This window comes from Erinaceus europaeus, chromosome 1 (genome assembly GCF_950295315.1).
Source record: "Erinaceus europaeus chromosome 1, mEriEur2.1, whole genome shotgun sequence".
NCBI classification, from domain to species: Eukaryota; Metazoa; Chordata; class Mammalia; order Eulipotyphla; family Erinaceidae; genus Erinaceus; species Erinaceus europaeus.
In genome coordinates, this window is record NC_080162.1 from 125823291 (window position 1) to 125839889 (window position 16599).

General features: G+C 38.1%; 1 protein-coding gene across 2 annotated transcripts in view; it reads left to right on the forward strand.

The window, feature by feature from the left end:
• EXT1 (exostosin glycosyltransferase 1) overlaps positions 1-12412 on the forward strand; it is a 351759-nt gene extending 339347 nt beyond the window's left edge. For both annotated transcript variants that reach the window (XM_060195721.1, XM_007516650.3), the window contains 2 exons: positions 5747-5918; positions 11882-12412. In XM_060195721.1, coding sequence (XP_060051704.1) covers positions 5747-5918; positions 11882-12067 — 358 coding nt within the window. In that variant the 3' untranslated portion in view covers positions 12068-12412. The remainder of the gene's footprint in view (positions 1-5746; positions 5919-11881) is intronic.
• The last annotated feature ends 4187 nt before the right edge of the window (positions 12413-16599 follow it).

Genomic DNA, 16599 nt, shown 5'->3' on the forward strand with positions numbered 1-16599 from the left:
AGACTTAAAGACACATCATATATAGAATGAAAACGAATAAGGATAGGGAAAGAATCTTAAACACTGTAAGAGAAAAACAAGTAGTCACCTACAGAGGAAAACCTATAAATTAGCAGCAGATTTTCCACACAAACACTAAAGGCTAGAAGAGAATGGCAGGATATCTGTGGAGTGCTCAATGAGAAAGCTTTTCAACCAAGACTGCTGTATCCTGATAGACTGTCATTCAGACGGGATGGAGGCATAAAAACCTTTTCAGACAAGCAACAGTTGAAGGAATCAACTATCACCAAGCCTGCCCTGAAAAAAGTTCTGAAGGTCTCTTATTAACAATCACATCATCATAAGCATGCCATATATCAGAACACTCTAAAATTTTGAATAATGGCATTAAAATATCTCCATTCTATAATATCAATAAATGTCAGTGGCCTGAATTCACCTTTTAGGTGTAGAGTAGGAAGATGGCTCAGAAAACACAACCCAACCATATGTTGTCTGCAGGAATCCCACCTAACTCAACAAGACAAACATGGACTCAAAGTAAAAGGATGGAAAAACTACCCTACAAGCCAATGACCACAACAAAGGGCAGGAACAGCTATTCTCAATCTGACATGATAGACCTTAAAATAAGTAAAATTTAAAAAGCTAAGGATGCACATTACCTAATGATCAAGGATCAGACAATAAAAGTTATTAACATCTATGCTGCCAATGAGAGGCCATCTAAATACATCAAACATCTACTGAAAGGGCTATAGCAATATATTGACAGCAACACAGTAATAGTAAGAGATTTCAACACTCCTTAGATGTTAGGTCAGAAACTATCAAATACTTTAAGGAAAATATTGGAAGAACTCTTTTCCATCTAAATTTTAAAGGCATCTTCAATGAAATGAATCCATTACAAAGAAAAAGTTGAACAATAAACACAAAGCAGAACTTGAACTGGGTCTGGTGTATTGCACCAAAGTAAAGGACTCTGGGGTAAGAGGGGAGGGTTCAGGTCCTGGAACATGATGGCAGAGGAGGACCTAGAGGGGGGTTAAATTGCTATGTGGAAAACAGAAATTTAAACAAGGGTAGATGGCATAGTGGTTATGCAAAGAGACTCTTATTCCTGAGGCTCCAAAGTCTCAGGTTCATAGTGAATTTACCTTCTTTACCCCATTTTGGGTGGAGCTTGAAGATACCATGTTAAGTGAGATAAGTCAGAAACAAAACGATAAATATGATCTCACTCATAGACAGAAGTTTAAAAACAAGATCAGAAGGGAAAACTCTAAGTAGAACTTGGACTACAGTTGGTGTATTGCACCAAAGTAAAAGACTCTGGGGTGGGGGGAGGGTTCAGGTCCTAGAATATGATGGCAGAAGAGGACCAGGTAGGGGTTGTATTGTTATGTGGAAATGTTATGCTTGTATAGACTATTGTATTTTACTGTTGACTGTAAATCATTAATACCCCAATAAATAAATTTTTAAAAAGCCTTCAATAGTTAGGTCTTACACTATAACAAAGGAAAGTATAATATATGCAGTAATTCTATAATTTGTTATGCATATAAGTTAGATATCAAAAAAACAAAATAAAGTCATGTAAAGAACTAGAGGAGGGGCCAGGTGTTGGCATACCTGGTTGAGTGCACATGTTATAGTATTCAAGGACCCCAGTTTGAGCCCCTGGTCCCCACCTGCAGGGTGAAAGCCTTATGAGTGGTCAAACAGGGCTGCAGGTATCTCTCTGTCTTTCTCACTCTCTATCTCCCCCTACCCTCTCAATTTCTGGCTATAACTATCCAATAAATAAAGATAATTAAAAAAAATTTTTTAATATTTAAAATAAAAAAATAATAAAGAACTAGGGGTACCAAAAGTAAGGAGAGATTAGGCATGAGGGCGACTAGTGAGATTTGAACAGATTTGACAGAAGTAGTTAGTCAAGACAGTATCTGTAGAATGAGATTTATGGCAAAGGGAATGTCTAGAGTAATTTCTTCAGGGCAGAATGGTGGAGGACTTTCTAGAAGACCAAGATACCTACAGTGGAGTAGGTAGAAAATGGGCCACAGGTTTAAGCTCAGACTCCACTGCACTTGGAGGAAGCTTCAGTGCTGTAATATCTTTCCCTCTTTCCTTCTCTATTTGAAAATGTCAGCTCAGGTGGGATTCCCTGGTGTAATGGTTATCACTCTGGATTCTGGCAAAAACCACCTCACTGTATTAATGGCCCCAGAAATAAACCCATGAATTCAGAGAAAGAAAACAGATGGGAGTGGTCAATGGGAACCTAAATGCAGGACCATACTTAATTTTTTTTTAATTTTTTATATTTATTAATTTTCCCTTTTGTTGCCCTTGTTTTTTATTGTTGTTGTAGTTATTATTGTTGTTGTTATTGATGTCGTCGTTCTTAGATAGGACAGAGAGAAATGGAGAGCGGAGGGGAAGACAGAGAGGAGGAGAGAAAGACAGTCACCTGCAGACCTGAAGCGACTCCCCTGCAGGTGGGGAGCCGGGGGCTTGAACCAGGATTCTTATACTGGACGTTGTGCTTCACGCCACTTCCTGCTGCACTTAAGTGCCCGACTCCCACCAGCACTTAATTTATCTGTAGGTGAAATGGAGAGTCAGTGCTGAGAGCAGAGCAGAGACATCTTACATTTTAGGCATCACTTTGGGAGGCTATGTTGAGGACAGGCTATGAGAGAGGCAGAGAGCAACAGGGAAACCTTTCAGTAACTACCTAGATATTTTCTAGGTCAAACAGTGGAGCCTAAGATAGTAAGATAATGGAATCACTTTGAATATGTTCCAGTGTTATCTTGACAAATTTGAATTTGATGAATTTATGTTTTTAAATTTTCATAATTACCAGAATGTAGTTATCATCATCAGAAAGGAAGAGAACTATAGATGTTAGGGAAATATAGCAGTTCTCTCTTAGGCATGTGAAGGTATGCAGATGGTCATGTTGAAACAAGTCAGAGATGAAGGTAAAAATTCCAGAGTTGTTTCAACATATTTTTTTAATATGTATTTATTTATTTATTCCCTTTTGTTGCCCTTGTTGTTCTATTGTTGTAGTTATTATTGATGTCATTGTCATTGGATAGGACAGAGAGAAATGGAGAGAGGAGGGGGAGAGAAAGATAGACATCTGCAGACCTGCTTCACCACTTGTGAAGCGACGCCCCTGCAGTTGGGGAGCCAGGGGCTCAAACCCAGATCGTTACACTGGTCCTTGCGCTTTGTGCCACCTGCGTTTAACCCGCTGTGCTACCGCCCAACTTCCACATATTTGGTTTTTAAAGCTATGGGACAAGTGGGAGATTACCAAATTAATAAGTATAGATAATGTTCCTCTCATTAGATCACTAAAGAATGAAACGTGATGACCTTTTTTATTTTATTTTTATTTTGGCCTGGGGCATTTGCACCTGAAGTTCTACCATCCCCCTCACCCCATTTTTTTTCTGTGTGTGTTTAATACAGAGATAGAGAACAAAGAGAGAGACCACATCACTAGAATATTTATAACATCTCTAGTGTAGGTTCCACTATGTGGTACCAGGATCTAGAAATCAAGCTCTTGGACATAATTAAGTATGCACTCTCCTAGTTGAACTGTCTCTTATCCCTAACATGCTAAAGTGAAGTCTTTTTAAGAAAATAATAGAAGTTTTCCAGCTGAGGGGTAGAGCTGGAAATGCATGAAGTGTAAGCATTTAAGACAAATCTGAATCTTGATCTGGGGTTTGGAGCTGAGATCTGCCCATTGGAAGTTTATTGTTTTGTTTCTTCTTGCTATCACCACTCAGTGAATCTGAGACATTAAGATGATAGACCAGTGGGACTGCATCAAACTGAAAAGCTTCTGCAAGGCAAAGGGAATCAATTTCATAACAAAGAGATCCCCCACAAAGTGGGAGAAAATCTCTGTGTCAAATATCAGAGAGAGGACTGATAACCAAAATATACAATGAACTCACCAAACTCAACAATAAAAAAGACCAACAACCCCAATGAAAAATGGGGGGGAAGATACGGGCAGAATCTTCTCCAAGGAAGAGAATCAGAGGGCCAACAAACATGAAAAAAGTGTTCAAGGTCACTGATGATCAGGGAAAAGCAAATAAAAACCATGAGACAGCACTTTATAGCTGTGAAAATGTCACACATCAGAAAAGACAAAAACAAATTGTTGGAGAATCTGTGGAGGGAAAGGGACTCTCCTATATTGCTTGTGGAAATGTAAGTTGGTCCAACTCCTATGGAAAAGAGTCTGGAGTTTCATTAACTCTAGAATTTAACTTACCTTATGACCCAGATAATTCACCCAGCGAAAATTAAAACACCTATTTATTGCTGATAAAACTCAGACAGGAGGTGGTATGTCAACTGACAAACTGCTGGACTGGTGCCAACCTCTCCTGAGTAGATAAGGGCTTTTAGGCCCAGGAATCTCTCCTTAAACCCCTCTCTGTCCATGAGCCACATGTGTTTGCACTCACCCCTGGCTTGGAGGGTTCCGGAGGTAACCCTAATCTTGTCTTATTGTGTTCTCAGGTGATCCTCTTTGCTATTCCTAGTTGATCAGGGAGAGTGAAAGGCAGCTGCTTTAAAACACACACACACACACACATATACACACACACACACACACACACACACACACACACATATTTAAAATATATACATATATATTTAAAAGCTATGCTAAGGAAGTTGTGGTACTTATACACAGTGGAGTATTGTGCAACTGTTAAAAGTGATGAGAACATTTCCTTTGCAATAGTATGGCCACAACTCAAAGGCATTATGTTGAATCAGACAAGTTAGAAAAAAAAAAAAAAAAGAACAAATGATCTCACTTACAGCTGGAACTTAAAAACAAAAAAACAGCAAGGGAAAACATATGATGAAACCTGGACTGGATGTGGTTATTGTACCCAGACAGAGAAGACTCTGGGAAGGAGGGAATGGAACTTGGGTCCTGTCTTGTCTTCTAGACATCAGTCAAGGGGAGATGAGAGGTTATGCCTGTGTGTTAAACACTATAAACCAATGTGTATTTGGTAGTGGTTTTTGCATGCATTGCTTCAGTTCAGAAATTTATTTATACAGTAAATATTTGAAAATTATTTTTACTCTAAATTAATTGCTCTATATCCTTCTCTAGAAACTATTGAAACACACAGTTTGTAGACCATAAAAGTAAAACAATATATTATTGGACAGTTATAGAATAATTTTGAGTGTATCTTCTATTAAATCAACAACTTAAATTTTAAAACTTTGTAGTGATATATATATATATATATATATATATATATATATAGAGAGAGAGAGAGAGAGAGAGAGAGGGATCATGTATAGGTACCTTTTGATATCTAAGCATTCAGGTTCTCTATTTAACCAGTAAGCTTCATATTAAAGTTAGGATAGGCAGGTAATGTCTGCAACAATGTGAACTTCTGACTTGATTTACTTATCTGTGAAACAGATAATAATATTACATGTGAGTTCCAATGAGGATTAGATGAGATGTTTCTTGTAAACCAACTTAAAACATTATCTGGTATATAGTAAGTACAATATAAGTGATAGCTATCATTGTCATCATCACGACTATCCATATGTTTGGAGATTCAGAGAATGTGTGTGTGTTTTCTGTCAAAAATTGCCTGCTATTATGTAGTGATGGCTCCCTCTGAAACCTTGTCTTTGGTTTTTACAGATATTATCACTACCTGTACACTCATTACCTGCCAGCCAGCTTGAAGAACATGGTGGACCAACTGGCCAACTGTGAGGACATTCTCATGAATTTCTTGGTGTCTGCTGTGACTAAATTGCCTCCAATCAAAGTGACCCAGAAGAAGCAGTATAAGGAGACAATGATGGGGCAGGTATGGGTAGAACTCTCTTTCTTTTCCTTTGCTCAGTAGTCATTCAACCTGAAGTAATGAGTGCTTGGTGTCCTTCTGCAAAACTATATAATGAGGAGATACCAGTAAAACACAAACACACAAAATCTCTGAGGAAGTTTATTGCCAGCATTCAGCAATGGAGAAGACATAGGTCAAAGAGATTATTAGATCAAGAATGTAAAGTCTCATGTAGCCTACAAGGTGGCATGAAAAAGATATGTCTTCTCCAGGCAGAGGTAAAGACCTGTGAAGGATTTTTTTTCATTGATTTAATAATGATTGACAAGATTGTAGGATAAAAGGGATACAATTACATACACTTCCCATCACCAGAGTTCCTTCTGCATCTCATTGCCTCCACTGGAAGCTTTACCTCTGGGAGCATGGACCTAGGATCATTATGGGGTGCAGAAGGTAGAAGGTCTGGCTTCTGTAATTGCTTCTCTGCTGGACATGGTCATTGAAATGTCGATCCATATCTCTGGCCTGCTACTATTTTTCCCTAGTGGGGCAGGGCTCTGGAGAGGTGGGGCTCCAAGACACATTGGTGAGATCATCTGCCTAGAGAAGTCCGGTTGACATCATGCTGCATCTGCAACTTGGTGACTGAAAAGCACTAAGATATAAAGCAGAACAAATTGTTTAATAATCAGAAACCTAAAGGTAAGGATATAGCAGATGAGTTTTGGGTTCTCCATTGTGGTAAAAGCTAGTAGGTCTATTTTAGGTATATTCCAAGGGGCCCATGACTTTACTAATTTTTGCATGAGCCCAACAGCTAACGTGCTGGTGAGCTAAAGGTATTGTCTGGGGAGATGATGTTAGAGTTGTGAATAGGACTAGAAAGCTGAATCAGGGCAGACAGTAGCTCCCAAATATGGTAAAGGTATATAAATACCATTGACTGTAAAACCCATCCATCTGATCTGGAGCCCATGTCCATTTTTTTTTTCATGTCTATTCATATTTAGCACAGGATCCTATGTAACCACTACATCCCTGTAAGTCTGAGTGAAGGATTTTTTTTAAAACTTTTTTATTAGTGGTTTAATAATGATTAGCAAGACTGTAAGATAATGGATACAATTCCATATAGTTCCCACCACCAGAGTTCTGTGTCTCATCCCCTCCATTGGAAGTTTCTCTATTCTTTATCCCTCTGAGAATATGGTCCCAAATTCTTGATGAAGTGCAGAAGGTGGAAGGTCTGGCTTCTATAATTGCTTTTCCGCTGGACATGGACATTGGCAGGTCAATCCATACTCCCATCCTGTATCTGTCTTTCCCTAGTGGGGCAGGGCTCTGGGGAGGTGAGGTTCCAGGACATATTGGTGAGGTCATCTGTCCAGGGAAGTCAGGATGATGTCATGGTAGTGCCTGCAAGTTGAAAGGCAGCAAGCTATAAAGCAGGACAAATTGTTTAATAAATAGGAATCCAAAGGTAGGAATAGAGCAGATGAAATTAGGGGTCTTCTTTAAGTGCAATGTAATTGTAATGAGTAATACTCTCTTTAACAGTCTTTTGGTAGTTGCTCTTGAGCTGGGTGAGTATCATTATGACATTTCAGGAGACTTAGCACTTGATCTTTAATTCTAGGACTACCATTTATAAGTTTCAGGCAAGCCAGGTACCTTTTGAAAAAAAATACCCTGCCAAATAGTCTAGCTTCTGACAGCCAAGGAAATCTGCATTGTTTGTTACTCTGCTACTCAGAGATAACTTGGCATTTGTAGATCTTCGATGATTGTCACTTTTAAGCATGTTAACACTTGTGGTTTTAAAGTGACTCTGAATGATCCTCACAGTAAAATGTAAATTCTTGTGAAAGAAATTTCTAACAAAGGGTAATGATACAAACATGTTAAAAATGTGTATAGACAGGGGCTGGCTGGTGGTGTACCTGCTTGAGCACATATGTTACAATGTTCAGTGCCCCATGTTCGAGCCCCTGGTCTCCACCTGCAGGGGGAAAGCTTTGTGAGTGGTGAAGCAGTGCTGCAGGTGTCTCTCTATCTCTCTTCTTCTCTGTCACCCACATCCTTCTCAATTTCTGTCTGTCTCTATCAAATGAATAAAGATAATATAAACAATTTTTTTAATGTACATAGACATCATTAAATAGCTGCCAGTAGTTATTAAAGAGTATGTGGGTTTCTTCCCATCAGAGGTCACCCCACTTTTTGCTTTTAATATTTTAACATGCTCCCCCCCTTACTTTCAAAATACGGTTTTAAAGACACTTGACATAATTGGTCTATTAAAATGTCAGTAATCATATCTCAGAGTTTTTCTTTTATATCAGTTTCAGTCATCCTGTATAGTCTAAAAAATACCTAACCAATTTTAGGGGCAACACAGATTGTTTAGGAGATGATAACCATGTTTCCATATGACCAGATTAACTCTTTTCTGTTTTAAGTAAGTGATTACTCTTCATAGGACTGATTGCCCTCAATAATATTAAAAAATATACTTAAAAAAAAACTCAACAACCCAGTTATAAAAGGGCTGAGCATACTCTTCTTTGCCGCATGTACTGTGAGAATGAAGACCTTTTCAGCAGTTGGACATTCCAGGAAATGTCAACATCTTTCTGAAGAGACATGCATTATTGTGAAGGTCCCCACAGACATCCTGCAGAGGGACTTTAATCACATAGTTGCAAAACTCAGTATCCTTATTTAAAAAAAAAAATGTTGTAGAACTAAGTCTCCTTAGAAAGAAAAGAAGTCTCCAGATTGGCAAATAGTGGAAAAAAATAGAAAAGAATTAGTTACTGTTTGCATAATCTGTAGTTATATATAGAACATGATTAAGGATGTTGCATTGGGCCTTCATTACAAGATGAAGTCTGTCTGTGTTCACTTCCCCATCTGCACCATTATTTAGTGCTTGGGTTTCTTTTCAAAGTTCCAAATTACTTGGGGGAAAAAATGCATATACCCATAGGGTTTGAATGAGGTCAGTTATTTCCTCTTTAATTTCCCAAGCACAGAAAAATGAGTCAATTCTTGAAGGAAGTTATATGAAATTTGTATCAATTCAGCCATCTAGACTAGTTAAAAACTGATATTTGGAAATTTAGGGATGGTGTCTATGTTTCTGGGGGAAAAAATGAATAGTAGACTGATGAATAAGGTTGAAGTTGCTCAGCTACATTAGCAGTAAACCATATATGGGGTGATTCTTCAGACCTTTTTGTGATATCTTAAAGAGACAGCAAAAACATTATTTGTCTGGCAAAATAATAAGTAAATAACAGACAGCTCTCCAAACTAGACATACTAGTGGCCAGCAAACTCAAAAGATATTTTTCATCTCGTATTAAGGAAATACCAAGCAGAACAAATGAGAAATGGCCTCTTCTGCCCTTTGGAATAAAAAGAATGGGCCTAGTGGTGTAACTTATACTCAGTGAAAGAAGTCAGGCCAAAAGAAACTGTGACATCATTTATATGTGGGTAGAAAAATAAATCAAGTGAATGAAATAAATAAAATAATACAAACCTCTTAGACTATGAAACCAGATTAGTGGTTACCAGAAGGAAAGAGGGAAACACAGGTGGGTACATTGGGTAAAAGGTGCCAATTGAGGGGCTGGGTGGTGGCGCACCTGGTTGAGCACACATATTGCAATGGGCAAGGGCCCAAATTTGAGCCCCAAGACCCCACCTGCATGGGGAAAGCTTTGCAAGTGGTGAAGCAGTGTGGCAGGTGACTCTCTGTCTCTTTCCCTTCTCTATCACCCCCTTCCCTCTCAATTTCTGGCTGTCTCTATCCAATAAATAAGTAAAGATAATAAAAAAATTTCAAGGTGCCATTTGTGTAGTTATGTATAGAATTGGTCTTTTTTAGTGAGCTTAATATAGTATGTTAGATTCTGACTTATAGCAATGTGCACCTGAAGACTGTGCAACATTATAATACAGTGCTACTTTAGTTAAGCATTTTTTCTTCACTTTTGCACATTTTAGTGGAATAATAAAATGTAATTTTTTTGTGTTCAAAGAAAAATGGAATATTGAGACTTAGTCTTATAGACATACAACAGCCATGTGCAGCACTTAATCTTCCCATTAGATTTCATGTAGTGATTTCACTGTAGAGGTCCATTGAAGAGAAAATGGATTTTCAAATGCTTCCTAACACTGGCCTTAAGTGATATGCAAAAGCTTATTGTTTTTCTTCAGCTATATCTATAACTTAAAAAAAACTCAGTGGGTCCCTGTAAATGTTTAAAAAAGTAATATAGAAGGAGGAAGTTAATATCCTCATCAATCGTGGCTGAGAAAGTTGTGATATATATATATGAATACTACTCAGCTATGAGAAATAATGAATTCACCTTCTTCACTTCATCTTGGATGGAACTTGAAGGAATCATGTTACGTGAGATAAACCAGAAAGAGAAGGATGAATATGGGATGATCCCATGCATAGACAGAAGTTGAGAAATAAAAGTAGAAGTGGAAACACAAAGCAGAACTTAGATTAGGTTTGGTGTATTGCACCAAAAGTAAGGAATTCTTTGGGGAGGGAGCAGTGAGCAGGGCTCAGCTCCTATACAGGATGGTGGAAGAGGACCTGGGGGGGGGAGGTTGGAGTATTTTGCAGAAAATGAGAAATTTTACACATGTGACACATGTGACAATCCCCCAGTGACATTTAAAGTTATTACATATTCTCTTTAATCAGGTAAACAAGAGGATCTTAAGGAATTATGTTTAAAACTACAAACATGTGTCTAGCATTTAATCCCAAGTACAAATATAAATTTTATTATTTTTTTATTTTTTTATAAAAAGGAAACACTGCCACAGAACCATAGGATAAGAGGGGTACAACTCCACACAATTCCCACCACCAGATCTCCATATCCCATCCCCTCCCCTGATAGCTTTCTTATTCTTTATCCCTCTGGGAGTATGGACTGAAGGTCATTGTGGGATGCAGAAGGTGGAATGGAAGGTCTGGCTTCTGTAATTGCTTCCCTGCTGAACATGGGCATTGACAGGTCAATCCATACTCCCAACCTGTTTACCTTTTTCCCTAGTAAGGTGGGGTTCTGGGTAATCGGAGCTCCAAGACACATTAGTGTCCAGGGAAGTCTAGTCGGCATCATGCTAGCATCTGGAACCTGGTGGCTGAAAAGAGAGTTAACATATGAAGCCAAACGAGTTGTTGACTAATCATGAACCTAAAGGCTGGAGTAGTGCAGATGAAGAGTGGGGAGGGGGGGGTTTCCTCCATTTTGTAGATAGCTAGTAGGCATATTTTAGTTAAATTCCAAAGGGCCTGTGGCTATACTAGTTTTTTGGTTTTTTGTTTGTTTTTGTTTTTCCTTGAGCCTGAAGTCTGATATGCAGGTGAATCCTGTGGATCCTGTGGCTATACTAGTTTTGGGGTTTTGTTTGTTTGTTTGTTTGTTTGTTTTCGTTTTTCGTTGAGCCTGAAGTCTGATTTGCAGGTGGATCCTAGTTATTGTGTGGGGAGATGATGTCATGGCTGGGAAAAGGACCAGAAAGCTGGGTCAGGGAAGAGAGTAGCTCCCAAATATAAGAAAGGAGTATAAATATTGTTGACTGTAAACCCCATCTATTTGATGTGATCTGGGGCCCATATTCAGCTTAGGAGCCTATGCGACCTATAAATATAAATTTTATATGATGTGACCATAGTAATTAAAGTTCACAGACTAGAGAATTAGTTAATATATATCTCTTAGTACATGTGTTAAGCACTCGGGAATGTTCCTTATCTTGGAAAACCTGTGGCAAAACAAAAGATGAAGTCAGTGTTTGCATTCCCCCAGATTCACGGATGGGGAGGCAATATTGCCCAGACCAGTCTTGCACAAGAACTTGCCTTGGCATTCTGCAATGTTGACACTTCCCTTGCATTTCTCATAATCTTATGTGTTTTCTCTCTTTTTTTCCCCTAGACTTCTCGGGCTTCCCGCTGGGCAGACCCTGACCACTTTGCCCAGCGACAGAGCTGCATGAACACATTTGCCAGCTGGTTTGGCTACATGCCGCTGATCCACTCTCAGATGAGGCTGGACCCCGTCCTCTTTAAAGACCAAGTCTCTATTCTGAGGAAGAAATACCGAGACATTGAGCGACTTTGAGGAATCTGGCCAAGTGGGGGAGGGGAAGTGAGAAGGGACTAAAGTCAAGCTGCTCTCTCTTCCCAGTGCAAATCCACTCAGTATAAGAGCCAGATTGTGCCAAGTATCCAAATAAACCTAGAGGAACAGAATGAAGAAGGAAAGCAAAAAGGCCAATGAGAACTCAACTCCCGGCTCCTGCAACTGCTCCAAACTCACCTCACTGGCTTCTATGTCCCAAGACTAGGTTGTGTACAGTTTAATTATGGAACATTAAATAATTATTTTTGAAATGATTGCTATGCAGGTTTAAACTTTTTTAATGATCAAAACTATTAAAAACCAGAGTTCTTTCTTTAATCAAAATTGTGTTGACTGTCATTGGTTGGCTGTCATTGGTCATGCAATGTTTCTGGCAACTACAAATGCTCAGACTGTATGGAAAACACAATATCACTCTACCCAGTGAAGACTTAATGAAACTTTAGTTAAGACAATTTCTTGATTAAATTTTACAAGTGCAAATTGTCTTCCACTTTGAAAGTTTTGCTTTTTATCTCAAGATATCCCTGCATGAGAAAAAAATACTATGACTTTCAGATAGGCAGTTTAACTGGAAGCATTATATTTGAGATGTGGGATGTGATACTCTCTTTCACTGGGGAATAGGGAGAGTTAGTACTAAGAAAATACTAGTATAATAAAAAATATTTTAGTTTGCACAAAGAACCATACAAAAAAGTTACCAGCATATTATGAGGTGGAAATACAGACATGCATTAGTAACCCAGTGCTTTTCAGGGGTTGAACAAGATTATAAATTTTAACATGGGCACACATCTGTTTAGACCAGGAGAAAACTTTGGTTTAGATGCCAAGGAAGAATGACTATATTAGGAGTAACAGATTATTTGCAAGATCAGCTCTTTCACGAGCTTGTCTTAACCCTCCAGTAACAGAAGCTTCTCTATGGAGAAATAGGTTGTAAAATATCAATATTCTCATTGGAAATGAGCATTGCTGAGAAGTAATTGAGGATGTCTCTCACTGTTGGGACTCTGATCTACCATTTTTGGTCAATGTTTTGAGCAAAAGTCTAGTAAACAAAATAATCAGAAATAAATGTGAAGTATTGTTTAGTTTCATTTTAACTTTTAAAGCTGGAGAGGTTTATTTGTGCTTCTTGTTAAACACACACACACGTTTTATCCCTGCAAATACTGCTTTGAGCTACTTATTACTGAAAAACTGCAAGTACAAACTGGAAAAAATATATATGGATATATATCACTTGACCCCATTGTAAAATATGGAGACATCATAAATTCTTCTGCTTGAGATAGGCAAAGGAGAATAGGAAAGATATGATTGGATTCTACCACCTACTACACTGAACAAACACTTAACATTTTGGCTTTTTCTCCTAAGTTCTCATGGACATCATACATTTTTGTTGGATTGCTTTGGGAAGAAATGCCATCACAGAGTTTTGCGCAAGTAACTTCAAATGCTGGCATAGGTTCCAGGAAAGCATAATTCCTACAAACTTCCTTGAATTATAGGCCTCTTGAAGAGAAAGAGGAGCTTGCTAGATAAGTCGAAGTCAGAAGGGTACTTATGTGTCAAACTAGGTGTTTGCAGAGGTCGAGGAAAGTGACTCACTGTGGTGGTACCTAGTGACAGTGTGATTTAGAGCCATTGTGTCCAGAGGCTGTGTTGTAAGTGGTTCTTAGTCTTGGTTCAAGAGGAACTTTTCTCTGTAGCTTCTGATTTAGAACAATTTCCTCAAACTCTCTCTTATCCCATTTAACTCATTGTAGACCACTCTCAAATCTTGGAACATTTTTCTCCTACTTGGAGGTGATCATTTCAGATGTATTTCTTAAGACCATTGTGAGGACCATGCTACTTGCACTTATTCTTATAAAATGCCCAGTCTAATTGGTTCCATGCTATTTAAGCTGCAACTCACAGCAATTTACAGGATTAGTAATGAATCCTTATTCATCTGGCCTTCGTAAGTTTCCATTCAAATTAATTTTTAGGACTGCCAGATCATCCTTGTATTTTTCCTCCCATGCAAAAATAAATGTAGTGTTTTGTTCAATGACCCCAGGCCAAGTTATAACTTCCGGTTATCATCTTGGCTTTGCAGAGAGTTGTCCCTTCCTAGAGTAGTCAGTAATATGAATAGATACATAGAAGTCCTTTGACACACATACCTGTCACGAAACTTACAGAGCATATGTACTACAGTGTGTGTGTGTGTGTGTGTGTGTGTGTGTGTGTGTATATATATATATATATATATTCTGTGGAATATATATATGAATATATTTTCTGTGGAATATATATATGTATATATATATTCTGTGGAATATATATATATGTATATATATATTCTGTGGAATATATATATGTATATATATATTCTGTGGAATCAAGGGTGGTAGTTACAAATGAGAGCAGGATCTGACACACTTTTCAACCACTTTAAACCTCCATAGTTCATGTCATACTCTGAGCAAATCTCTTTGGGATACAAGCTATCATGTTCTCTCCCCATTTGAAATGGGCAGCTGGGAATTGAACAATGCTTTGCAAATCAGTGAGGTCCAACAGTAAAATGTAAATTTAATTCACTGAAAAAAAAAAGTTGTATTTCATTGCAGCAAGTTGACAAATCAGAGCCTTCTCTGCAGGATGTCAGGAGTTATCTCTCAGCCAATGTTAATGATAACCAGGGGTCCGTAAGTGGACCAACATGAACTGGTAAGAAACCAGTATCAAAGAATGCAGTGCCAACCACATAATGAATTGTGTGCTGAAGCTCCACAGAGGACTTGGCCCCTTATGATTTCTCCACAGCATCTTTATTTTTTTTTCCAGCTCCACATCAGGACATGTGATTTTAAAAATAAATTTTTAAAAGCTGGCTTATGTATTTATTTGTTTATTTATATGAAAAGCCTTATAAATATCAAATCAAACAAGATATACGTTAAACATACCACCTTTGTTGAAAGGACACAAAATTGAAGCTGTGGAGAAAATGCCATGAAATAATCATTGTGGCTGTGTCACAAAAGTTAGCACAGCTAGGTGGGCTTACCTCAACACCTCGGCATACTTTCCACTAAGATATTTCAGAAGGAAGTCACATCTCTTGTAACTGCAATCTTATCTGTCTTAAGTTATATCTCTACTAATGACAACTGGTGCTCAACGAAGGATCAATCTTGGTTGCTTCCTTCAGTTTTCCTTTTGGAGTGATGTTTAGTTTTCATTCACAATAGGCTATGTTAGCCTTTATTTTAGTGGTTTCGATACCTGGTCACTTGAAGGAATATTCACGGGTGACCTTTAATAAAGGTTACTGAATTTTAATCAGGGGCAAGAGGAATAAATGTGAATAGACCTATATACTGTTTTTTAATTGGAGCTCTTGATTTAGGAACCACTGAAATTTTAAACCTTTTCAAAGGGTGGGAGCAGGGGAAAGACAGAGTACTTTGCCAGGTTGGAATCTGAATAAGACTCTTGCTGGACAAGCTGAATTATGGATGCAAAAACCAAGGCAAATTTCCTAGACCTGAAAGGGTCTTTTTTTCTCTCAGGTCTCTGAAAACTCCAGTTTTAAAAACACACCAATTACGTCCATGAATTTTTAAATAAAAATGCCCCTGCCTCCTCATAGTTAATGTATCTAACAAGCAGCCTGTGCATATCAGGAGCTCAGTTACTGGAGTTAACTTACCTTGTTTCCATGTGCTACAACTATGAACAAAAACAAAAACAAAACAAAATCCGATAGTTTTGTCATTCTTAATGGCTAGGGCTCTGTACCTATATTACGAATCCACTGCTCCTGGCAGCCATTTTTTCCATCTTCGCTGTTGGATAAGACAGAGAGAAGGAGCAGATAGAGAGGGAGAGAGAAAGACACCTGCAGACCTGCTTCACCACTTGTGAAGCGACCACCCTGTAGGTGGGGAACCCGGGGGCTTGAACCAGGATATTTACACCACTCCTTGCACTTCATACCATGTGCGCTTAACCCAGTGCACCACCACTGGCCCCCAAAATTCTGTAATTTCTCGACTTATCTTTCTAAGTATGTTTGATGAGGACAAAATTGTTTTGGCTTGAGTTTTAAGTGAGTAGTTATTACTTACAGTTTACACTAAACTTGTCTCCCTCAATCTTAAAACTTCAGCTTATAGAAGCATGTAGAGATGAGGTTATTCCTTGACTGCTTTAAAAAATGGGTTCTGGTGTCCTTAGAACATAGTCTCCTAGCCTATCAATTCAGTAATACTATTTTAGAAACTCTGAACAGAGGAGCTTTTTACAACATGATCTAAATAATTAATAAAGCTATCCCTGGAAACTTCCATTTTGCTCTTTCCAAAAAAAATCAAATGGTTTTATTTCCTTTTTGCTGCTATTTGTTTCTTTCTTTTCTTTTCTTTCTTTCTTTTTTTTTTTTTTATTACCCTAGCAGGAACTATAGTTGGCTCTTCTAGAATTTCAGTATGTTCATTTCAGGAGAT